Here is a 26934-nt window from a genome sequence, read left to right on the forward strand (position 1 = left end):
TGATATACAGTCGACATTGTAGCTCAAAGCAGAGTGCATCAGGTTTACCAACAGCACTGAATTTGAAAAAAAAAAAAAGCGCTGCGTGTGCTGGCTTTGGTGACCTGGTAAATAAGAATAAGAATTACAAATACAGTGTGTGCAGCTGATTTGCTCACCGGGAAACCAGCATCAGAAAATCGGTGTCTGTCAGGGCGCAAAGAAAATGACATAGCTTACAAATGATAGTTTTGCGGTTACATCCTGTTGTGTATCCTGACCTTTTGGCTGGAATTTCACTAAATGCACCTTAAGTCCATTTAGGGAGCGAAAAGTGCACAAACGTGTCTGCTGTACTGTAGGCAAGGGAACGGTACTGTTCTCGTGTGGCTCCCATGTCTTAAACGGTGATGCTTTATAATATGTCCTCTTTTATCTGAGGTAAAAGCACAGTACTTACAGTACATTCCCACTGCATCTTCCCAAGAATCTGTCACAAAATAAAAAAGAAAATAAGAGAAAGTTAGGCTGCAGCTATGTTATAGAAATGAACTGACATCACCATTTTGCCAAGGCTATTCTTACTTTGATGGCCATGTGCTGGACATATAATGCAGAGTAGGAAAAAAAAAAGCTGGTTTGAAGCATAAAAAAGTATATACTTACATTACATGCAAGGTAATATTACATTTTAAAAAATTATTTATGGTCATGAGTATTTCCACACATAAACAGTGACTAGGCTAGCTACATGTAGCTATGCACTAACGTTACCATATTCATCTATTATATTATAATAGCTTATATTATATAAATTCAATGTGTCACAGATATGTTAGTAATACAGGTAATACAATGTTAGTATTACAATACAAATCTTGGTCCTGCGCAAAGTGCGCAAATCGTAGAGATCAGCTCAAGGACCAATCCGGAGCATAGAGTCAGGGAGTATTTGGACTGAGTGGTTTTGAGCCAATTGCTCGCCCTTTGAAACGTGTGACATTGAGTATTCTCTACCTAAAAAAAATAATTTAACCTGAAAAGTGTAAACAACTTCATTTCATGTAGTAGTGACGACAGTCTATTCTGTAAAATACAAAGATAAGTGATGACGTGACAAGAACCTGGGAGTCCACATCACAGAGGATTGAACATGGACTTTACATACAGACACTCTGGTGAGAAAGGAGAGGCAGCATCTTTACCACCTCAGGCAGCTAAAGAAGTTCAGGGTCTCGGTGAGGATCCTCAAGTCCTTCTTCTCTGGAGCGGTGGAGAGCCTCCTGACAGGCAACACCACTGCCTGGTTTGGGAACTGTACTGCGTTCAGCTGAACGTACCACTGGAACTACCCTCCCCTCCCTGCAGGACCTATACACCAGGAGGTGTAGTAGCAGAGCCTGCAGGTTCATGAAGGATCCTCACCACCCCAACAATGGACTGTTCCAGCTGCTGCGGGCGGGAAAGCGCCTCCGCAGTCACACAGCGAGGACGGAGAGACTGAGACGGAGTTTCTTCCCGCAAGCCATAAGAACTGTCAACGCTGAACTCACCAGGGGTCCTACAAAAAGTACTGAGTCACTCACACTGCCTTACTGTACTGTATGTTGCATAGTGTATCACTGTTCTGGGTTACTGCGTCTGTACTGCTGTTCTGTTCGGTTTTACTATATTGCTGTGTTGTACTGTTGTATACTGTACTGTATATCCCAATACTCACTTTATTCACATGCACTTTACTGCACATATCTGTATATACAAATGGCCTATCCCATATACATAACTCTATTCCCTTCTATTTGTAGCCCCACTCTGTATTATCTTTTTGAGTCTTGTTTTATTTTTATTTAATTGTATTTATATTATTCTATTCACTAACTGCATTACGTTTTAGGAATCAGTTAGTTTCAGTTAGTTAGTTAGGTAGGAATTAGCTTAGCTATTATGTTCGGTTTAGTAACTATTGTGCATAATCTCCGGGTGCGCTGCAAAGACATTTCACTGCATATATGTATGAAAGTACGTATATGTATGTGACGAATAAACCTCTTGAATCTTGAATCTTTTTGCAGCATGACCCTGTTGGTCTGAAACCATCTGACTCGCTACACCATCTGACCAGTTAAACCAACATGGCCATGTTGGTCTGAAAACATTTGACCAGTTAAACCAACATGACCCTGTTGGTCCGAAACCATGTGACCAGTTACACCAGCACTACCAACCTGGCTGCTCACCTCTCAACCAGCTGCACAAAACTGGTTTACCAGCCGATCACTGATAAAATAAAAACACAGATCGCAGCGCCCGATGGGCACGCTCGGTACTGCCATAAAGGGAGCGATCGGGGAGCGATGGCGGCCGCCTATGTGGCCTATAGGAAGAGCCAGCCCTGTGCGGCTATTTGAGATCGGGGGCTATTCATGAAATATTTCTGCTGAAGCCCCGGACGCCCATCCCTAACAACGCCACTGCTTATGTTAATGTGTTGGTTTTGTCATTGCGTGTTGACTGATGAGGTAAAAAAAACCCAAAAAAACGTATTTGATCAATTTTAGAAAATCGACTGTAACGTAACAAAAGGTGAAGGAGTCTGAAATTTTTCCGAATGCGTGAGAAATACCTGAAAATAATGAAGAAAAAGGGAGCGACGGCTGTGAGAGAGGCTGTATTAAACAATCTGAGAATAATATCCCAACCCAACAGTTGTGCATTCTGTTTTTCGTCGTTTTAATAGTGTAGCCGCACTGTTGATAAAATGAACCGCGAATTCCGACCTGGCAACCAGTTGAACACGTGGCTCCCTGCAGAGGGGCGTGGGCCGGCCCCCCCGGACGGACTGGACCAGCACTTGGCACCACTTCAGCCAAACAACTATTTGGCTTCTACTTTATTTGAATATGAATTATCCTCAAAAAACAACAACAACAACAACAACAACAACAACCAGTGTTACACCGTGGAGGAACACCACCACCCCACCCCCACCCTCCCTGCTACAGATGGAATCCCTCTCTCCGGCAGCCCCGCGCGGCGTCACTCCTGCAGGGGCGGGCGCGCGAGGGGGGAGCTGGGGGGTGTTTTCCTGCTTTAAAAGCGGCGCGTGCAGCCCGCCGCTCTGACACACGTGCACACACACACACACACACGCACGCACGCACGCACGCACGCACGCACGTACGTACGCACACCGGGTGGGTGGGTGTGTGTGTGTGTGTAAGGGGGGCGCGGCGGCGGCGGCGGCGGCGGCGGTGGGGAGAAGCGTCGCTCGCACGCCGAGCGTGTTGAAGAGGAGCTGCGACTGTGAACTCCGGCTGACGGTGGCGCTTCCCTTCTCGCCCCTCGGAGGCACCGTCGACCCGCTTCGGTTGTAGCTGCTCCCGCTCCTCCCTGCTCCCGAGTCGTCGTCCCGCGCGGGTGGGGGCGTAGGGCTGCACGTGCCGCGCGCCGAGGTAAACAGTGAGCGCGGACCCCGGTGGATGCGGGACGGGTCCAGCCTCCAGCCTCCAGCCTCCAGCCTCCAGCCTCCAGCCTCCAGCCTCCAGCCTCCAGCCTCCAGCCTCCAGCCTCCAGCCCCCAGCCCCCAGCCCCCAGCCCCCAGCCTCCAGCCTCCAGCCTCCAGCCTCCAGCCTCCAGCCTCCAGCCCCCAGCCTCCAGCCCCCAGCCTCCAGCCCCCAGCCTCCAGCCTCCAGCCTCCAGCCTCCAGCCTCCAGCCCCCAGCCTCCAGCCCCCAGCCTCCAGCCTCCAGCCCCCAGCCTCCAGCCTCCAGCCTCCAGCCTCCAGCCTCCAGCCCCGGATCAGAGCGGGACAGAGAGAGAGAGAGAGAGTCCAGCAGCAGCGGCAGCGGCAGCAGCAGCTGCGGCGGCTCAGCGACATGAAGTCTGCCGAGGAAGGTAGGACCGTCCCGGGGTGGGAGAGCGACTCCGCGCTCGCTTCAAACGGCTCGTCTTGAACTTGCACTTGTATGTTGAAGGCAGGTCTCCCTGGTCTCAACTGAAAGTGACAAAATAAATACAATTAGGGAATATTTATATGTGATGATTGTTGTAGTAGTAGTAATAATATTATTATTATTAATAATCATAATCATAATCATAATCATAATCATAATAATCATTAATATAATAATAATAATAATAATAATAATAATAATAATAATAATAATAATAATAATAACAATAATAACAATAATAATAAAATGTTTAATATGAACGTTATGGCAATAACCCAAACTTATTTTATAGCTATCTATTGCCCTGCTTTTTCTATAATCTATACTGTATGTACAAATATACCATACGTCCGTACACTGTTGCACTACTGTACATACCTAAACCCATATCCATACACCTGCATATATTTTTGATCATTACCTTTTTGGCTTATGTTTTTGCTTCTGGTGTCTATACTTTTTTATTACTATATATTTGTGTATTATATATTTATACTTTACTTCTGATTCATTGTATAACTTTCTGTCTGTTCTTATTCCTCGCCCTTATTTGCCCCTTATCATTTCGCTGCATATGATTGCAACGGACAAACAAAAAATCTTGAATTTTGATTCTTGAATAAAGTTTGGCCTGGATTTGAAGCAATGATATTGCACGTAGCTGCAGGTCATTCATTCAGTCTGTCAGTAGTGACGCCATCGACCTGTTGTGGATGTGGACCCTCACCCCTAAGCTGTATAATTGGTTGCAGGCTTGAGTGAGAGAGAGAGAGAGAGAGAGAGAGAGAGAGTGTGTGTGTGTGTGTGTGTGTGAGAGAGAAAGAGAGAGAGAGAGAGAGAGAGAGAGAGAGAGAGAGAGAGAGAGAGGTAAGAAATGTGGTTTTGGCATGGGTGTCTCACTTGTCAAGGAGATGTGCTTAACCGTGCGTGGTCTCAGCAGCCTGATGACAGCTGGATTAAATCACACATACATATGTGAACACACACGTCAGAAGGTGTCTCTCCATACGACCACCCTCCTCTCCCTGAGCTCCTGGGTGACGACTGGTTTGGATGGAGATAAATCGGGGCCAGACACCAATTTTTAAACGTGGTTGCCAAATTGGTAACCAAACCATGATGGTAGCCAAGTTGGCAGCCCTTTTTGTAATTGAGTGATAATAATCAAAGATAATGACAATCCATATTTCAGTATTCTCACTCGTTTCACCATTTTTACCAGACTTTTTGACATATTAAAAAATGGTTGAAAGTGGCCCAAATCTGGTTGCCGGAAGCAATTGGGCAACAATGATTGTTGCCCCTTGATAGATTGAGGGGAGGGTTTGATTGCCAATGTTTAACTTTGCAATGATGTATTTTTTGTATCTTGATTTCCTTGCGGTCTTCAGATTGCTAGCGTTTTTTTTGTTGTTGCCGGTGTCTTCGAGAGTTGAAGTCAGTCGGGGCACTAGTGAGGTGTCACATGTCGTTGTGTGGGCAGAAACCCACCCTCTCCTCAGAGGTGAAGAGTGGGAAAGACAGACACAATGTGCGTTGGAGCAACCAGACCCGAATGGAGATAGAAAACCAACGAGGATCAACTTGTTTGAATTTGTTTACGTGGAAGGCCTACGTAGACGCTGAGACAGAGATGAGCTCCAGCACACGGAGCCAGGGCTCGGATTCAACTATCTGTTTGAGCGCAGTCCAGGGGTGGGTGATGAAGGGCCAAGGATCCTGGTGCCCCCATCTGAGAAAAATGTTCTCACGGTTGAATATACATTTCATCCAAAAATGTTCAATGTGTTCTTCACCTGGGTTCGTTATTACGCGTGTGGACGCCCGGCTTTTGTCGTCCATTGCTCTCCGAATCCCTCATGGTTAAAGGATAGGTTTAAGATTGAGAAACTTACCCTGCTACACTCTGCTGCAGCTTTTCACTGTGCTTCAATGCAGTCCAAAGGGGCAAATGTTTAAGCCTTAAATATAAAAAATGTGAAATCTCTTTCAAACGTGGAAGGATTTGAAGTATTCTTTAATACTTCAAATCCTTCCACGTTTGAAAGAGTCAATAAAGTCAATATTGTGTCGTTAAAACCGTGAAAAAATATGAACTACTGTGGGCTTTAACTTGTTTTTGAAGACTAAACATTTGCCCCATTGGACTGTAATATGGACTAGGCTTATATTTCCTAGGTTTATTTGTAGGTGAGGTTTAATTGACACTACAGTGGTACCTCGATATACGACTGTAATTCGTTCCATAAGAACGGTCGTATGTTAAAACTGTTGTATGTCGAGGCAATTTTTCCCATATACATTATGAAATTCATGAAGGGTGAAAATAAACAAAATACACAGCACAAACACAGTAAATATGAAAAAAATATCGATAAGCCACGAACTACGTGCACACGTGATGTAGGTCGCCCGCTGATTGACTGCTGACTGACCGCTGACCGACTGCTGACTGGCCGCCAACGCGCCAACTGCAAATTTCCACGGTCGTATCTTGGAGCAGTCGGTCGCAAGTCGATACAAATTTTCGCAAATATCGCTACTCGTATCTTGGATTAGTCTTAAGTAGATGCAGTTGTAAGTCCAGGTACCACTGTATGTTGAATCTATCTTAATTTTTGCCCAGTTGGACTGCATTTTAGCACAGTTAGAAGCTGCGGCAGAGTGGTGCGTTTCTCAACAGTAAAGTAAAGCGTTCAGCGAGGTTGTGTTATAACAGTTCAAAATGATGGGGACCGACATTTTAATAAGACCTCGGTTGAAAAAATGCCAAACGAATCCTTGAAGTCGGACGGTGAATCTTGATAGGGCTTTATTGGCCTGCTGACGTCATGCACAAAGTACAAAAAGGTCTCTCAAAATAGACAAAGTCAGAGTTGTAAACTAATTCAAGTCATTCTCGCCACATATTTTTGCCTGCCAAATTCATCATTTAATGTGGCGCAGAGCATTGTGGTTTACCAATGTAGTAGCGCAGGGAATCAAGGGGAGATGGCTTCCACCGCTTTGCTGAATGAGAGATGTGCTCATTTTGAGAAAACAAACTGTATTGGCATTGAAAGGGTCATTTAAATAACTAAAAGTGACAGTTCTTGGCAAAGCACAGAGTCGGGAACGAGAATATATGAAGCAGACTTCACGCTATATAGAGACTGAGCTGTATGAAATTGATTGCTGCTAACCAATTCGTTTTACGTGCGCGTGTGTGCAATGTATTTCTTTAGTGCACATCTGTATTTTATGCATGAACAGCTGACAACTCTCCGACTTAATCAGAGTGATGAGAAAAAGTGCTGTCAGCTTTACGCAGGGAAAGGTCTAAGCCACTCAGCGAGTGATACCGTCAATCAAATGAAGGGTCCCACCGCTGGTTTTGGAGGAATGGGAATAGCAGCAAAAGAAGGAACCACTGGCCAATGAGTAAATGCACAATTTGATATGGTTGTGAAGGCTGTCCAAAATTTAAAGTGAAAATGAATCAATTCAAATGATGTATACTGTAGCTGTGAAAAATAATATTTGATTTTCCGTGCAAAAACGGTTGAAAATTGTACCTAATAATAATGTAATGCATCTGAACTATTTGTCTTGATGTATACTGTAAATTGTTCTGCATAATGAGATAATCCCTTTTGTTCTTGTTTCAGATGTATACAGCTACACACCAAATGTCACCCTATCTCTCCCCCTGGGCATGGGGAACCCTTGCCTGGCCACCCAGTACCACACTCTTCAGCCCAGCCCGGTCATCTCAGTTTCCTCCTGCCACCAGTCGGCCTACGGTCTCCAAGACGACAGCCACGTGGCAACAGGCTACTACCTGCCCCAAGGACTGAGACCCAACGGGGCTCCGGCTCTGGAAAGCCCCCGGATCGAGATCACCGCCTACAGCCAGTTCCCCGAAGAGGAGGTGGAGGAGAGCAGCAACCTGGACCTGAACACCAAACGGGGAGTGAACTCCATTGTTACGCTGACGCTGCCCAACGCCGACGGCTACCGTGACCCCAGCTGCCTGAGTCCAGCCAGCAGCATCTCCTCACGCAGCTGCAACTCCGAGGCCTCCTCCTACGAGTCCGGCTTCTACAACTACGACAACTCCCCCCAGAACTCCCCCTGGCAATCCCCCTGCGTCTCCCCCAAAGACACATCCTTGCTCCTGTCCTGCCCCCACGCCGGCGGGCCAGTGGCCTCCCCCCGCCATTCTCCCTCCATCTCCCCACAGATCGGGGCGGTGGCCGAGGAGGGCTGGGCGGGTCAACCCCGCGGCTCCAGGCCCAACTCCCCCTCTGGCGGTGGGGGCGGCAGCGGCAGTGGAGGTGGTGGCATTGGCAAGAGGAAGTACAGTTTCAACGGCGCCCCCTTCCACCAGACGACCTGCTCCCCCAACCGGTCCCCCGTCCCTTCCCCGCTTGGCGGCTCCCCCAGGGTCAGCGTCACAGACGACAGCTGGCTGGCCAACACCAACCAGTACACCAACTCGGCCATCGTGGCCGCCATCAACGCCCTGACCACGGACGGGGTGGTCGACATGGGGGAGGGCATCCCCATCAAGGCCCGCAAGACGATGCTGGACCACAGCCCCACCATGAGCCTGAAGGTGGAGCCCGGCAGAGAGGACCTGGGTCCCGAGGGCGAGCTCTGCCACGAGGACTACGCCTCCCGCATGGCCTTCAAGAAGGAGAACTACTGCGGTGGCTTCCTGGACGTTCCCCAACACCCCTACTCTTGGTCCAAGCCCAAGCCTTACCTCAGGTGGGTAGAATAAGTCCCAGTTACGGTTGGAGTGTTAAACAGGGGTGTCTGCATGATGAAACGCTGTGACTTTAGAGTTGATTGGACACGTCACTGTTTTTTAAACAACTCCGCCGTCTGCTCTCAAACCGCCCGAGACAGACAATGAAGCACACGGGGATGTTTACTTGTTTAGACAGATTTATGGTCTCTGACATCCAGCCCTGAGGACTACTTTTAAATTTTCCAGACAGCACAAATGGAAAACAATCCATCTAATAGCGTCCTGTTGTTGTCTCTCCTTTCCCCAAACTTAGAATTGTTTATTTTTTTTCCGGAACCACAATGTTCAAACGCTGTGGCAAACAAGTCGAACAAAACACAACAGATTGACCTCTCTTTGAAGATTCCAAAAATATTTCACGCATCATATCTTACACGGAAGGGCAACACAGAATACGTGCCGGTGTTGCCTTGACAACTCGAACCCCGACACACGCGGAGTCAGACCCAGCATTGTGTGTATCATCGATATCTGACTTTTCAAACATGCCTGTCTTTCGGTTCAGTGCATTGCTCACAACATTTCCCTTTAATCTGCCTTTGCTTTCTTACTTTCCTCTCGCCAATAGCACCCTTTTCCTGCTGGAAATCCAGTGTTTGAATAAGATAGGGAGCAGCAGGAAGAAATGGTGACAGGTCTGGCTGGGGCGGGGGGGGGGAGCCATCTGCGGGCTAATCAAGCGGCTAGTTAAACTGTGGCTCCGCGGTCCCGTCTCTCTCTGCCCGTCTGCAGTGATGATGTCATAGGCTGCACGGGCCGATAACGCCCCGTCGAAGGGAAATCAGTTCGTTTTGGGTCAACAAACAGCCCCGCGACGGTCCCCTAAGAAGACGATGCCAGCCAGAGATTTCAGGTTTCAGGGCGCGCTCTCGCGGTTAGGTCAGAGGACCTCTCCGCTTAACAGATATCCGGTACAGAGGAGGATTATTGTCGCGCACATTGTTTGTTTTCGTTCAGTTTGTTTTCCCCCGCGGTCTTCACATGGGAAGCTCGGGCTTTGCCGCTTCAGAACAATGATGTTAAGGAAGGCCAGCTGCAACTCCTGAGAAAGAGATACCGATACCACGCTCAGAGACAGGGCGTGTTGACCCCCAAACCCTCCGCCCCCGTTCCAGTCTGACTCTTTTGTTTATCCTGAAGGTGGCAATTGCAGATTTGACAAATAATGATCATTTTGAGAAAGTTAGTTTGTGTTGAGACAAAGGCCGTGGCGCCCTAGAAACATCTGCTCGCATTCTTCACTGCTTCTGTCTGTCACCACGCTTAACGCCATAATACAAAACATACTGCACTCAAAGCAGGGCGCATGAGCGTCCCGTTCATTTTTCATTAAGGAAAAGGCCGCTAATTATTACCCAGGCGTTTAAAAAATGACCGACGTCAGAGAGTGACTTCAATTGATTTGATTACACGATTATGCATGATGGAATGGAATGGTACCAGGCCAGTTGGATTAGACTGCTGCGCCCTAATTTGCAGCTGATTCAAAGTGAGTTCAGAAACCTTTGATTAAGAGTCGCTCGGTCAAAAAAATGAAACTGCAGGGAAAGAAGCTCCTCCAGTCGTCTGGCAAATCCAACTTTCTGTAAAAGCTCAAATGTCAATAAGCTTTCTTGATGGAAAAATAAAATACGAAAAATACCATTTAAAAATAACAATTTTGGTCGAGCCTTTGTTTTTTTGAATGTTTATGTGCAACTTAATGACAACCATCTTTTTTCTATTTTATTTTAGCCCATCCCTGCCAGCCCTGGACTGGCAGCTGCCGTCCTGCTCTGGCCCCTACAGTCTGCAGATCGAGCTGCAGCCCAAATCCCACCACCGGGCCCACTACGAGACGGAGGGCAGCCGTGGAGCGGTGAAGGCCCTCTCCGGAGGACACCCAGTAGTACAGGTACGTTCGGACTTGTCAGACTTGTCTTCACAAAAACTCCAAAAAGTCCCAGGAACGTCCAGTCCATGGTAAGCCGTTGTTGCAGAGCAGCCTTCAACTTTGGATTTAATTTCCTCAAACTAATGACGTTTAATGTCAGGATCATAAGTTGTCTGGCTTAGCTACACTTCCTGTGAACACTTTTGGGTCTGCTTTGAGACTCGTTACACTTGGTGTGTAAACTACACAACCCACAGTCTGCCTGTCTGTGTGTGTGTGTGTGTGTGAGTGTGTGTGTGTGTGTGTGTGTGTGTGTGTGTGTGTGTGTGTGTGTGTGTGTGTGTGTGTGTGTGTGTGTGTGTGTGTGTGCGTGTGTGCGTGCGTGTGTGCATGCGTGTGTGAGTGTATGGCAGCTGTATTTATGTGTTTTATGTTATTAATGGCCTCTGAAGCCTAGAGTCAACCTGCTGCCGCCGAAGGTTAATCTGACCAGCAGCAGGGCATATTGACTCAATTAGCGTGGAGCGGGACCATCACCTCTCGGTGTTGTGCTTGGCGGTACATAAAGAGCCTACGTCAGTCTCACCAGCCGCCCGGCACAGAGCTCCATTCTCTGCAACGCTGTCATCGCCCTGCGCTGACATCTTGGTTTACTCAAGGTGGGGAGCTGCTGCTTGTCTATTTCTATTTGCAAACCCGTGCGTGTGTGCTTTTAGAATGGCAACAAAGCCTTCGGTAGAACATTATTGTTTCATCGCGAAAGGAGGAAGCAGCTCAGAAGCAACACGGTTTTGGAGCCATCCAGTTTTGAAAAAGGCTGGTGGTATCTCCCTCCCTCCCACACACTAGGAATAAGCCGTTGTTAGCGGCACAGCTGTTTGGTAAATAGATGTTGTCAGCACACCCCTGCCTGCTCAATGTCAGCCTCCAGGCAGCTGTTGGCCAACAAGGTGTTTTGAACGCAGGCCTGTCAACCCTCCGATTTTCTTCTGCAAATACAGCTAATTATCCCCCTTCATTACAGACCCTTGTGTATTGACATACGCTTGCACCTCTCCATCGTACAGTAGGAGCCTTTTGTCTCATTGAGTATGACCGTGCTTGGACTTGGCAGGCCGGGCTAGTTATGATGACGTTTTTACGACTTTAATACTCATCCAAGGGACCAGAGAAAAAAAAAGGGATCAGCCCAATGTTTTACAGATGGCAAATTGGCCATTGATGCTCCTGAAAAACAGAACGTTAATAAATAAAATCAAGTGAAATACTGCTGAGGTTTCCATCGGTTGAATTTGCAAAAAAAACACAGTGATTAGTAAAGTAGTACCCGTACAAATGAAATGAAATTGTGTTCTGTCAATTGGGATGTCACAAGGGTTAACGGAGACCCTGGGAGCCCTCAGAAACAAGTCAGAAGTGATCTGTCTCATAGGACGTACAAATATACAATATATCCTATATAAATATACTCCAGGCTTTAGAATTTCATGGTTAATCTTCTCCATCACTCTCTGTGTGTGTCTCTCGCCCCCTCTTCTTGGGTAGAGCATGTGGAAGTCCCCAGTGCCCTGCGGTAATGAGTGGCAGCCACTGGATGGGTGAGGTGCAGTCAAGGAGAATGAGTCAATAATAGCACAGGGACATGGCTGTAAGAAGCAGCTAGGTGTGTGTGTGTGTGTGTGTGTGTGTGTGTGTGTGTGTGTGTGTGTGTGTGTGTGTGTGTGTGTGTGTGTGTGTGTGTGTGTGTGTGTGTGTGTGTGTGTGTCTGTGTGTGTGTGTGTGTGTCTGTGTGTCTGTGTGTCTGTGTGCGTGCCTGCCAATGCCTGTATGTTAATGTTTGTGTCTGTCTGTGTGTAATGTTTGTAATTCTGGCTAGAGATAGAGAGAACGATAGAGAGAAAAAGAAAAGGGGATGTGGAGTCACCAGGCAGGCAGGCAGCTGGGGCCTGGCTGTGCTACCCCTAGAGATGCTCTGCTTCCTGCTGATTAGGGCCTTGGTGGCCCTGGGGTTAGCGAGGTGGATTCAGTGGCGTCGGAATCCCAGGGCACACCATATCCTACCCCCCCCCCCACCCTGCAAACGCCCTGCTCATCCCACCTCTGGAGGCCTCGGCTCCACTGCGGCTGTCACTCCATGTGAAATGCTCATCCTTCAAACCTCTCCCAAACGCCGGCACCGGCAGGCCTGCCGTTCGGAAGCACCACTCAACCACAGCCACTGTGTTTTTGAAGTCATGCTTGACCAGGCACAATGCCTGATAGCAAATGTGACATGTGTAGTCAAAAGCAACAATGGATGAAAAATAGTGCAGTGAAAAACAAGACACACTGCGCCATGGCCGGAGAACAAAGTGTTGTGATGCTTCGCAACCTCTTTTCCCCCAAGGGGCATGGAATGGCAAATTAATCTTTCCATATCAACATCTAAAATCATTCTGCTTTTCAGCCCGTTTTTGGTTGTTCTTTGTCGCTGAAGTTCCTTCGCCCACTCTCAGTTATTAGAGCGTTGCACTTTCTTTCTGGGTGTCAGACAAATTGAGAAGATCTCCTTTGTCTTGGAAAGTTTAACTTCTTTGCCTTCTATCGACATACTGACATATTTGCATTATCTGCCGGCTGGGGATATCCATAGGGAGGTAGAGCGGCGGTGGCGGTGGGCTTCCCACCTCATTACACCCCGCGTGGCCTGCGTTCGCTCTCCGTCGCCCTGCTGCCAAGAACGCACGGCGCTCGCTGTGAAACCCAACTACTTCCTACTCGTCTTCCACAACATCCTTCCTCCTCCCCTGCAACCTCTTCAGACGCTCTCTCGCGATTGGTCCGCGCTGCAACCCCGCGGCTGCTTTTTCACTTTATCTTCTGCAGCAGACCACAGCGCCATTAAAAAGGGGGGATCTCGGCTGCGCTGCTGGCTCCATTCACACTGTTACCGAGGCTCCCCCCTCACCGCAGCTATGCCGAGCGTCCGCGGAATAGCTTTCAAAGCCCTTCTCGGGAAAAACCAACAACCTGGTTTTACCTTCGCACAAAATGCCGCCCTGACAGTGATGGATGTTTGGGGTTTTCCTCCCCACACGGAGATATAAAGAGAGAGACGAGATGGATTTACAATAAAATTATTTTCATTGAGAAGACTGAACAAGGACACGACTCGGCTGTGACTGAAAGAGTCGTGAGAGACAGTGGTCAGGATGTTAGAAAGGCCAAAAGCTCAGAAGGCTCACGTCTTGCTTGGACGCCTGTGGAGTATTAGGACTCTCCCATAGAGTTACTGGCTGCTGGGTGAAGGATAATGACCGGTTGTTAGGGGTGTCTCTGTCTTCTGCTTCCATCTCCTTCTTTCTCGATCCCTTTGTCATTACTGTAAGTCAAAAGCAATGGCAGACATGGTGTAATTTCTGCAGGATGTGGTCCGCCGTCCCTATAAACATGTGTGTGACTTCATATCTACCCCCCCCCCCCCCCAGTAACTGCATTGGATGTGCTTGAAACTCTCCGTATGTTTTCACCACGCCAACATGAAAGGCCTTGGCAAACATGTGCTGACTTCCTGCACATGTGCGGTTGCCGCTTGGTGTCTGGGGCTCGCCGGCTGTGTAATTCTACGCAAACTACACTACACTGTAGCTGCTAATTTGTTGCTCATTAAACGTTCTGCCACCTTTTGTTTGATATTCAGAAGGCTCCGTGTGCCCCGCTGAGCTGTTAAAAGTTTAGCCATGGCTATTATTTTTTGCCCATAGGGGTATTTATGCCACTCATTAGATCGGCGGTTCTCCATCTGCAGGGTTTCCCTTACCCTGGTATCGGGATACCACTAATTACAAATGAATAACAACTGGAAAATAGGACTAAATGGGCATCATTTTCTACGGTTTTGAGGTGATCACCAGAGTGGCCGCAGATTTATGAGGTAAGACGTTGGTGGAATAGTCGCGCTATCAGTGGCACTGCCATCCACCCTACATCACCCTGCCCAAAATGCTAGGTTAGGGGAAGCTGTTTCATATGGCAGGCTTACATGGCTGCGTATTCATTCCGTTTTATATGGAATTTGGACCCTTGCTGGTCTAGACTTTGGCTTGAGCTTGAAACCTTGCCCCTGATGACATAACACTGGTGTATCCAGTTCAAAACAAACTTCAAGAGGGATACGGCAAGTTAAGTTGCCTATAAATTGGAGGCTTGTTTAGAGTGCATTAAAAAATTGCATATGTATGTAATATACGTAGGGAGCAGAGGCCGTGGAGCGGGTGGTTTGAGTTTGAGCTGAGTCTGGCAGGGGAGACAACTTGGATGAGTGTAGTTTTAATGGGTTACAGCAATAGGCGGACAGTGTGACTGCCAGCGCGGGGTGGGGTGGGGTGGGAGGGGGGTAGGAAAAGCCTGAGCTGTCTGTTGCCCCACACCCCCCAACTCCAACCTCACCCCTTCCCTCTCACACCACCACCACCAGCATCTCTCTCCTCTCCTCCGTCCTCCTTCCAGTCTCCCCCCCTGCTCCGCTTTGCTTCTGGCGTGCCACGTGGACTATATGAGTCGTGACAATTTCTCTCCGAGCAGTGGAGAGATAGACGGCGGCTCCGGTTCGGGGGCCTGAGCGTCGGCGCTCGCTTTCCAGTCGGCGGCCAGACAGATCTGCTTACCGCGAGCAGGTCCATTATTAAAGATTACACACTAATCTCTTCCTTCAACTCTTGTGACCGCTCCAGGCGGCGGCGAGCGTTGTCACTTTTTCGCTGAAGAAGCCGCGCAGGCCTACGTAGTGCAATTTCGCACTCCGCCCTCGCCGAAGGTATGGAAAATTGTGAGTGATCGTACGAGAGAAAATATTGGTCACAACTCTCACCGTTACTCGATCATATGTGATATTAATCACCTCGGCGCGATGCGCAAACGCAAGAACCTTCTCCGAACTGGACTTCCAGGGGGAAGTGCGCGGCGGCTGATGAGCGATGATGGGTCCGCCGCGGCCCAGAGGAGACGCACGGGAGATGAATGGTGGAAAGCGGACAGGGGCTTTTGCCCCTCTGACATCCCTTCACGCTGCACAGCTGCACGCAATTACACAATTAAAGCATCAGCTGCCAGGCCTGCAGCGTCGCATTTGATCCTGAGCAGCCAGGAAGGGCACGTGCCGCCGCGGCCCGCGGTGCGAGGTGAAAGCGACGGCGTTCGGTTCGGTCTCGGCTCGAGGAAACCGGAGCCCGTCAAGCCCCCTCTCCAAGCCTGCGAAAGGACGGACGGTCGTTGTCCGACATCGGCGCCACAAGGCGCAGCCAGAAAAGGGCGGACCAAGCTTTTTTTTTCTGCTCGCGGCCTCTAAGGTCCGCAGGTGTGTCCAGCCCCCGTAACGTTCACAACGCCACGGCAGAGCCGCCTCCCGCCAAAACCTAGACGAGGGCGAGATGAAGAGGTCATTTTTGGGCTTCTCCCTGTGCGGTGTGGCTCGGAGACCACGGTGGGGTCTGATTTGAGTCGGGAGCAGAGGGAGGCCCGGGAGGAAGGTCAGGGGATCACATATGGTGAAGGAATCGAGGGGGAGGTCGGCAGGAACAGACGGCGTTTCTTCGCTGCCGGTGGAGGCCGGTGGTACACCGGGCAGGGGGCTTCTTGACCCCATTAATCACTTCCCCTCCGCCATGAGGTCACCGTGGCTTTGACTGTGGACGCCACACCGCCGTCACCGCGTGCTACCGCCAAGACGACTGATGGCGTGGAAGGGGGAGGACTGGGGGGAGGGTGGGGGGTAATGACCGACCAGCTTTTCATAACAGCCTCCCCGTCTCGCTTGTGGCCACGTGGAGGCTGAGGTAATGGTCGGAGGTCACAGAGGAATTAAAACAAACTCTATCCAGGGAGGAAAGAAAAAGGGAAAGCGACAAGACAACACCGCTGGCTAATGCAACCGGTCTGCTTCTGATTGAATCACACAACTATTTGGATTTCGAACCCTATGCTTCACCATCACACTTTTATTTTATTTTTTCGTTTTTCCTTCTTTGCACCACCCCCGCCCCCCAATTCCCTCTCTCATATAGATCTGTGTGTTAATAACTGGCAGCATGTGCGGCTATGGATAATTGCCTCTGGTGACACCGCCACAAGTAGAATTATAACAAGCAGATCTGGGGTCTGCCGGTGAGATCACCACCGGGATGAAGTGGTCTCCCGGGAGACGGGAGACTTCAAGAAGCTCCTGACCCTTTTGCTAGATCGCTGATGACTAGCATGTGTGACTGGCTCACGGGGTCAAGACAGCTGCTAGAGACGCTACTGGGAGTCGAGCTAAAGACGGGAAAATTGGGGCCGCTCGGAACTGGAGATGCGTGACATCGGCCGGCTTTTACCGCTCCGCCGTGTGCCCCCCTGATATCTGAATCTGGATTGAAGAGGGAGGGGACATCTCGAGGTGTCCCTCACTGGACGGCCACAGCCAGAAAACCCACTGCTATTTCAATGACTTATTCGTGTGGATGTGTACTACCTTCCAATCAATTGTGATATATGTGTAATAGAAAATGGATATACAGTATGAAAAGGAAATGCATCCTCATTACCCAAATTTGGGGTTTTCAAATATGGGTCAACAGCCTGCTCTGTTTACCAATCTGGACAAATTTGCTCTCACACCATAGACATTAATTGTCCTGGACAATGTGGTACTTGCTACTAAAGGCTAAACCTTTGATGACGTAATTTACTCTCGACCCAACACCAGCCTTCCTCTTCTTCACACCCGCCATCCTGACCGCCTCGTAAAAGTAATTATAAACGCATTAATCAGATTATGTCATAGGTTACATATGGTCTGCGTTTTGTTATATGACTCAACGTGTTAGATAAACACACGGCTCTTTTTATTCCATTTGACAGATTCACTGGTTTTTTTTTTTTTTTTTTTTTTTCTGCTTCTGGGACTGAGCTCTAAGAAAATTGGTTCGAAATGAAACGTTTGTGTGTGTGCGCGCGTGCGTGTGTGTGTGCCTGTGTGTGTGTGTGCCTGTGTGCGTGTGCAAACATAATTAAGCAATTTGTGCTATATTTTACTATGTCCTGTTGTTTGGGTAGACCTGTCTCGGGATAAGCGATCAATACTGGTGATCTCACATGTGGTTTAAGCACCTTAAGATTCCGCAGATCCGGGGAGGTCCAGATCTCCTCCTGACGAGAGGGTCAGCCCCGCTCATGGTTTATGGATTTTCTGCTGTGCGGAGACTTCCAAGACCACAGTGGCATGTCCGCATACTTAAAAAAGACCCATAGAGACATTAACACCTGAGGAGAACAAGCGCATACTGGGAGGTCCATGGTGCAGACTTGGGTCTGACCATAAGTGATCCACATTATTGGTTAGCAAATTACTCTGGTCAGAAATCACACACAAAGTATCGGTGGTGCCTGCCCGCACGTCGGAATCTCTGACTCTAGCTGTTCCGACTCCTTGACCGATGCTCAGACTGAATTTAATTGAATCCGTTTCTTACCATGACTTAAGCCTCGATCAAATAAATTATTAAAAGGTGGTTGAAAATCGAAAAAAAGATGTGAGACGTTGAATATTAAATGCCATACACAGCGGCAAAGGGCCTCTTAAAAGTACCTTTTCTTTTTGGGCAAATATTTTCTTTTATTAGGGAGCCCGAGTGGCTAATGGCGTTCCTCCGCTGGAGGAAGTGGTTCTCGTTTGAAGCCGGGGTTTCGATACAGGAGTCCCTTTGATCACAGCTGGACACTGTCTCTCAGCCTTAATAAAAATCATAATGCACATTCATATATGCCCGCCGGCCGAGGGTGGTGGCTCGCGTCTGCGGTTTGAGCGCTACCACGGCCTTTTTTTTCACGCGTTATCTTTCTTTCGCTGAGTTTGTTATGCAAACTACTGACAACATTTTGCCATGTTTGTCAAGATTGAGCTTGTTTGTTTTTATTTCGGTCCCGTGTAATAATGTAATTATTATCTGTCTGTCTGCCTGGTCTGTCTCTTGCCTGCCTACCTGCCTGCCTGTCTGTCTGTCTGTCTGTCTGTCTGTGTGCCTGCCTGTCTGTCTGTCTGTCTGTCTGTCTGTGCGCCTGTCCGTCTGTCTGTCTGTCTGCATGCCTGTCTGTCTGTCTGCCTGCCTGTCTGTCTACCTGTCCGTCTGTCTGTCTGCTGTCTGTCTGTCTGTCTGTCTGTCTGTCTGTCCGTCTGTCTGTCTATCTGCCTACCTACCTACTTGCCTGCCTGTCTATCTGTCTGTCTGTCTGTGTGCCTGCCTGTCTGTCTGTCTGTCTGTCTGTCTGTCTGTGCCTGTCTGTCTGCATGCCTGTCTGTCAGCCTCCCTGTCTGTCTATCTGTCCGTCTGTCTGTCTGGCTCCCTATCTAGCTCGCTATCTAGCTATGTTGTTAACTTGTAATATTCTGTGAGCAATAACTTCTTTGTCATTTCATTGTGTAAACTGGACTTGTGGAAACAAGTGCTTGCCCATTAATTATTTTTGAAAACCTTGTAAAGCGTGTTTATTACCCCTTGAGGCCGACCCAAAATGATTGTCCTTCTCCCTGTTTTGTACCAAAAAGGGATCCCTTTCCACTGACTCACTGTTGAATCCATGCCTGTCTGTAGGCACTTCTCTTTTTATATAGAAGCCGTTTTAGGCTTTAATGAATAGGGAAGGTGATGGAAAGAGAGCCTCTCCTCTCCACCAGGCTCCACGTCTCCCACTCAGGGAATCCATACTTCAGACAGTCCCATAGCAGATCAAAAAGGTTGTTTTTACTTCTCCCATTAAGGTTTATACAGCAAACCTGAAACGCTAGACTTCCAAAAAGACTCCCAGATAGGGGGTCCCCAACCAGAATACAAACAGTGATAAGGAGCTTATTTTCTGAAACACTTCACTGTAACCATGGGTGCAAATGGTACAGAAGGTTATTACACTGGAACTCCACTTTAATGCCACCTATGACATATTTGCAAACATATTGCCAGTTCTATGATTTATCATAATAATTACAGGTGAGAAGGCATCAATGCTTTAAGAAGCAATACTTTGACCATTTACCTTTATGTAGTTCACAGTTGTTGTGATTTTGAAATTCTATAAATGTTCTTAATTCACTAATTTTCTAGATTTATTCAACTCTATAATGGTTATCAAAATAGAAGTAGAATACTTTATTAAATTAAGAGTTAAGTGGTGCTTTTTATAGGGGGGAAATGTACAAGTACCATAATCACTTTCCAGTGCCGATAGGAACGAAGCCATCATCAAATGTCTCCTTAAGGAAAATACCAGTAGCCAATGTGTTTTCAATCCCCAGGGGCTTTTGCAAGATCGGAAGGGGGTTCACCTTGCTCCTTCCTCTGTTTTCCCTGCAGCTTTATGGCTACGTGGACAGCGAGCCGCTCACCCTGCAGCTCTTCATCGGCACGGCAGACGACCGCCTGCTGCGGCCGCACGCCTTCTACCAGGTCCACCGCATCACCGGCAAGACCGTCTCCACCGCCAGCCATGAGGTCATGCAATCCAACACCAAGGTCCTGGAGATCCCTCTGCTCCCCGATAACAACATGAGAGCCATGTGAGTCCTCTCAGGCCACCGCAAGGCTACTAGCCCCCCTTCCTCAAACACACTTTGCTCTCTTTCGTCACCTTGGTCTCACAGGCTCGGCCGATGATAGGTGCTGAGCAGCTTTCCAAACAGGGTCCTGAAAATTTACTTTATTTCAGGACCCGGTGTGAAGCTTGCCTTCTATCCAGCGCATTTGGGGGGAACCTCCCGGTTGGTATCACGTAGCTATCCCAGTGCCAGCATACTTGTGTCTGGGCTTGACACGCATTAGCAGTGTTTGGTTACCGGAGCTCCCCTGCTCTCCCTTTCCCAACCCCCTTCTCTCCAGACCTGCCCTAGCCCAAGGAGGGGGGGAGTCTACTCTGCAGTGTTTCCTAGGCATTAGCTCCTGTCCTGGGGTTCCTCTGAGGATACACAGGGATTGCTGGGCCACGGCCCAGAACTTAAATATACTATAGGTTGCGTAATGTTGTCAACTCCCACTAATGATGTAAAGTGTCTTCCCCTCTCGTGCAAATCATGTGATTATATCCCCTTTTTGTGGTAAAGGAAAGATTGTGATTTATTTCCTCTATTAAGCCAGGAAGTATTATATTTTGGCCTTTGTTTGCGTATTGTGTGAGGTTGTGATGCTACCTGTGCGTCGCCGCGGGATGCGAGAGCCTTTTGACTGAAAAACCGCCAAACATTCATAACGCTGGGCGTCAACCCATTTCTAACAATACCACTACATTCTTTATACCACCTCATATGTATCGCAAAATAGTCAAACATTATTAAAACTCCATTTTCTACTTTCCCTTCCTGTCCACAATCTCATACTTGAAGGAATAGGAAGGAAGGAAGGAAGAAGGAATATAAGAATGGGACCTTTGAAAGACCCTCTCCCCGGTGAAAGGTCGCCGTGCAAGGGGAGCGTTTGATGGACCCTCTTCGACTAAGCTGTAAAACATTCATTTCAATAACACTGCATCCATCTCAGAGCTCTCGTGCCAGCGCTCTCTTTAGCTCGCAGTATGGGAGGCGAACAGTGGAGGCTCCCAGTCAAACCTCGGATCTATTTAAATGTCCATCCCCGGTACTTTATGCGAAATTTTAAATGAGCCCACATATGTCTCAGACATGTAAAAGTACTTAGCAACAGTTGTGCAAACACTGGCATATCATTTGAAAATGAGGTTTGAATTAATTAATTAACTAATGTTCAAATGGTAGACTGTTGGCACTATAAATATTAGTAAATATACAATATAAATATACAAATGTGTGACCCCTGTTAAGCGATTCCTCATGATCTCACATAGTGCATTACATTGCTGTCATCACTCTCATTTAATGAATTAATGTCTTCCTAAGCAACACTGCCCTACTTTTTCGTAGTGCATAGGCGGTAAAGAGCGACTCAAGGTCAACTCAGCCATTTGACGGTAAAATATTGCATGTCACTCCCATCCCCTTATGTTTGTTTAAAAACCATAACTGCGTGACAGAGGCCTTACATCATGCAAAGATCGTAGAAAGCTTTGTGTGTTATTTTTCTTATTTATTTTAATTCTGCACGCCAAGGTTAAGGGGAAAAATTGATTGGTATAAAGTCTGACATTTACCATGTTCTAGGAATGCTGCCCGAAAGGCTACAGTTTAAAATAATTGAAATGCCAAACCATATCCTGTATGTAGTCCCTCGCTTTTTAACCAGCCTCCTTTTGGTTCTTTAAAAGGCCAGTCTGAAATTGTTTGTTTTTTCCACTAAGAAATGGAGAAAGCAAAATCCATCTTCCCCCACAAAAAAATATGACACTATATAAAATAAATACAGCGGGAGAAAGAGTTCCTTCTGCTAAACGCACCATTGGCTAGCGGAGCTTTTCGACTAAATGTTGGAAATGTTGAAAGTGTGAGGCTCACATGGTGTAAAGGGAACAGACAGGACAGTCAGTCAGACAGCAATAAAGTGACTGTGAGAACTTCCCCTGCAGCCAACAGGCGTTCTCCCAGTGGAAAGAGCTTCTTGGGGTTTTGGATGCAAGCAGGACGATGGGAGTCAGCTCAGGAGCATCCCTCTCTATAAGCACTGCTCAGTTTTTTGTTGTTTTTTTTGCGTGTGGGGGGGGCATCTTCCCAACCTCCATAGAGGGAAAGATGGAGTTTACTTAGACCTTTGGACGCATGATCTGCAACTCCAGCTGGTCAGTAGAGCGACTCGCTCCCACCTCATCCTCCACTGAACTACCATTGGTGTACCATTGAGTGCATTGAACTACCATTGGGGTACCATTGAACTGCATTGAACTACCACTGATGCAGCATTGAACACCATTAATGTACCATTGAACTCCATTGAGCTTTCATTCGTGTACCATTGAACTTCCTCAATGTTCCACTGAACTCCATTGATCTGCCATAGAATCAAGATATCTCCCCTAGAAACCTTTTGTTCTAACTCCTGCCCTCGCATGTTGTCGCTGTTTTTTCCCAGAATCGACTGCGCGGGGATCCTGAAGTTGCGCAATTCGGACATCGAACTGCGCAAGGGTGAGACGGACATCGGGCGTAAGAACACCCGGGTGAGGATGGTGTTCCGGGTGCACATCAACCAGCCAAACGGCCGGACGGTGTCGCTACAAGCAGCCTCCAACCCCATCGAGTGCTGTAAGTGGGTTTGAATAAGACGCACACGCACAAACACACAGATCTGGCGCCGTCGACGCAAGACTCGCAAAAGCTCCGCTCGTGGCGGACACATTTTTTTAATGACTCAGGAGTCGGGAGTCTCTCCGTCAGAAGAGCTGGTATCCGCAGCCAGGCACGCAGCTGTTCGCTCAGACTCGACTCCCGATTTATGAATAAAAAGAGCGGAGAGCCGCGAGGCAGCAATGAAAAGTTTGGCCGTTTTTTGGGAGATTCGGCTCTCTACAAGTGACTTGTTCCCATTGCACCAAAATAAATACTTTTAACATAACGAAACGAGTTGGAAAATGTAACAAATCTTTTTACTGGGTTACTCGTAAAGAGCCGCATCTCAAAAAAGGGAGACATTTCTCAACACGCGTGCCTCTCGTGGAACGCCCGTACGGTAAAGCATAAGGTGGCATCTATTGTTGTAATCTAATAAACCGGGTTACCTTTTTTTTTATTACCTGCTGGACCATACACTGCGCCTCTGCACAAAATCTGCTTTGTGTGATTTCCCAATTTGTCAAGGCAATAGGTACATTGTACACAATGCCAGACACATGTGGTATCTATCCCAATAGGCTGTTTATGGGCGTATGCATAAGTTATTGTGGTGAGACTACGCCATTAGCACAGGTTTCCCAAAGGTCATTTGCCAGCCCCCGGCTCTGGCAGGCGAGAGGGAGCGGATTGAAAGAAACCTCTGTTCCTGTGTCATTTATTTTGTGTAAATAGGTGCGATGTTAAGTGCGGACACTGAGCCAGCGGAGGTTAGATGTTATGAAAGGAGCTGGCGCGCGGGAGCCGGGGCTTTTATGGTCCACACATCTCCTGCAACTTCTCATTCATGACACTCAGTGGGTGGGTTCCTCATTAGAGAGCGGTAGAGGGAGAGAGAGAGAGAGAGAGAGAGAGAGATTGTCTTGCTCAGTCTTGGCAGCGCCGCTCTTATTATAATATAATGTATCTCGATTGAAATTGCGGCCGAAGGTGCGGGAGACAGAGGTGAAGCACTTTCACCGCTCGCTGATGACGCTCGCATATTTTCTCTAGTTGCCGTAACTCTAGAGTCCAGAGCTTAGCACGTTAGACACATTTATAAAATGCAGTCACCTCTCAGCTTCTTAATAGAAACGAATGACTCGCAAAATTGCACTCAGAATGCCACCAAAAATATAGCTTCAATAATTTGTCTTGGTTTTGTCTCCATTTTCTGCCAAATTTCATTGAGGCAGCTGGCGTAGCAGAACACTTGGTAATATGTGCTAATCCCTTTGTTTTGTTAACCCAGAACGGCTGTGATAGGGTTTTTTTCTGATTAGAGCGTTGGAGGTCCGGGGCCAGACGGGGATCAGGCACCGCGCTCATTGCACGCTCAGATATTGAAAATGTGAATGCGTGTCCCGCCACAGCCCAGCGCTCGGCTCAGGAGCTTCCCTTGGTGGAGAAGCAGAGCGTGGATAGCTTCCCCACGGCGGGGGGACGGAAGATGCTGCTCAACGGCCTCAACTTCCTGCCCGACACCAAGGTGGTATTCGTGGAGAAGGCCCAAGGTAAGCCAGGGGCGCCGACTCTCGTCTTTCTGTCCGTCTCACTCTCGATTATTCCCTCTTCTTTCTCTTTCCTCTTGTCTCTTTCCCTCCTTCCTCCCCTTTCCCTTCTTCTCCCGTCAAAATAGAGCGCTCCCGGCCAGCGGGCCACATGTGGTGTGCATTAGGGCTCTATATTTTTAACCAAAGCGTATTTACTTTTGCTGGAGTTTTCCATTGCCTGTTCACTGACGCCCGCCACAAGCTCAGGAATGAATCACGACCAGGGCATGTGCAGCGTCTCCCTCTCTCTCTCTCTCTCTCTCTCTCTCTCTCTCTCTCTACCTCTCTCTCTCTCGCTCGCGCTCTCTCATTTTGCCTCTGAAGCTCACTATCCCTCTCCATCTCTCCCTCCCCTTTCACTTCACCCTTCCTCACTTTCACGAGCTCCTTTTCTCTCCATTCTGCTGTTCCTGCTCTCACGTTTTCTCTGCCTGCTCCCCATCTCCCTCTCACTCTCTCTCTCTCTCTCTCTCTCTCTCTCTCTCTCTCACTCTCTCTCTCTAAATGCAATTCAAATCGAAGAGGCTTCATTGGCATGGGAAACATACGTTTACATTGGCAAAGCAAATGGAAATTTAAAAAAGTAAAATATAACATAGGATTAGAAAAATATAAATGTTACATTCCAAAAACAAAACACAAAAAGATATATACAAATGAGTGAAGCTTACCTAAAATAAAAAACAAACATAAAAAATTTGTATATACGTACACACACACATATTCATATACAGTATATATGTGTATATATACAGTATATATATAGTATAGATAACTTAGATACAATTAATATAGATAAGTATAAGTAAAAATATATAGTAGTTCAAAAGTATATTCATATGTGAATATAATCTAGAATGAAAATAGAAAAATGTAAACATTGCTGTTAAATATACTGTACACAGTATACAGATGAATGGGGATAACCACAAAATACCATTCTACCCTTCCCGCTCTCGCCCCCCTCGCTACCTCTCTCAGCCACACACACAGACACTCTCCCTTTCTCCTCTTCTTCCGTCGTTGGGTCTTTGTTGTTGCTCCTCTTTTCTTTTTTTCCTTCTTTCACATTTCCTTCCCGCGTGGGAGGGAGGATGGACACAGATGATCGGGTTTACGATCGCCGCTCATTTCCTTGATCGCTGCCACTGAGTCAAAACAAAGGTCGTACTGACGTGACCGAGGGAATCGCACATGATGATGATGATGATGATGATGATGATGATGATGATGATGATGATGATGATGGGGACGAAGAGATGACAGATGGGAGAATCAGGAGGAAAGGTGTATACATGAGTTAAGGACTAATTTGGTAATGAATCACTCGGATTTATTGAGTTTATTTATCTATACTCAAAGGCCCATTCTCAGACACTAGTGCTGTTTTTTATATTATTATTGTTTTAGATACACACTTTGCCCATAGATAAATAGATAGATAGATAAATAGATAGATAGATAGATAGATAGATAGATAGATAAATAGATAGATAGATAGATAGATAGATAGATAGATAGATAGATAGATAGATAGATAGATAGATAGATAGATAGATACATAGATGCATAGATAGATAGATAGATAGATAGATAGATAGATAGATAGATAGATAGATAGATAGATAGATAGATAGATAGATAGATAGATAGATAGATAGATAGATAGATAGATAGATAGATAGATGGATAGAAAAGTTAATTTACAATACAGTAATATACAACTAAGCAATATAAAAAGCAATATAACCCTTAAATAATAAACAATGAACAAAAAAAAAATTAGCTTTTTGGACGAAAGAGTCTCCTTATGTAATGTACATATAACCTTATCATGAAGAAACTATATATATTATTTGAAAATATTATTTAGATTATTTAATCCTGCAGGGACAACGCCCCACCCCCCTCCTTTTAGGCCTGGGGGGAGAGATGGAGGGGTGGGGTGAAGGGGTGGAAGCTCCTCGGGTCCCCCTGTCTCCACTTAGTCATGGAGGGGGCGGGTTGAAGAGGGAAACCCCTGATACACACCTTCCTTCACCCCCCCCCCCCCCCCAACACACACACACACACACACACACACACACACACACACACACACACACACACACAGCCTCCTGTCTTCCCTTTGTAGCTCTTCTCTTCTGTCGCGTCTCTCCTCTTCCTCCTTCTCCTCCTCCTCTCACCTCTATCCTTGATACCCGTTAAAGACATTAGCCGGGATCCCCACACTGGCATCTCACCGGGTTTCGTTTTTTTTTGTTTTTTTTTCATATTTGTGGTGTAGAGAGAGAGAAGGAGAGGGAGAGATAAAGAGAGAGAGAGAGAGAGACGGATGGGGATTGTCTGGCTAACTACTACCTTCTTTGCTCTTATGTAAACTTTAATGGCCTCCACCACTTCCAGGGTCCCCCAAGTCAGAAGCCCATTACAGGCTGACACACACACACACACACACACACACACACACACACACACACACACACACACACACACACACACACACACACA

The 26934-nt window shown here is 47.3% G+C and overlaps 1 protein-coding gene across 2 annotated transcripts in view; it reads left to right on the plus strand.

The window, feature by feature from the left end:
- The first annotated feature begins 3690 nt into the window (after positions 1–3690).
- Positions 3691–26934, plus strand: part of LOC307233607 (nuclear factor of activated T-cells, cytoplasmic 1-like) — a 61599-nt gene continuing 38355 nt past the window's right edge. For both annotated transcript variants that reach the window (XM_080004959.1, XM_080004960.1), the window contains exons 1-6: positions 3691–3872; positions 7579–8683; positions 10461–10620; positions 19962–20164; positions 22635–22807; positions 24244–24384. In XM_080004959.1, coding sequence (XP_079861085.1) covers positions 3854–3872; positions 7579–8683; positions 10461–10620; positions 19962–20164; positions 22635–22807; positions 24244–24384 — 1801 coding nt within the window. In that variant the 5' untranslated portion in view covers positions 3691–3853. The remainder of the gene's footprint in view (positions 3873–7578; positions 8684–10460; positions 10621–19961; positions 20165–22634; positions 22808–24243; positions 24385–26934) is intronic.

The sequence above is a fragment of the Zeus faber genome, assembly GCF_960531495.2.
Source record: "Zeus faber genome assembly, chromosome: 8".
NCBI classification, from domain to species: domain Eukaryota; kingdom Metazoa; phylum Chordata; class Actinopteri; order Zeiformes; family Zeidae; genus Zeus; species Zeus faber.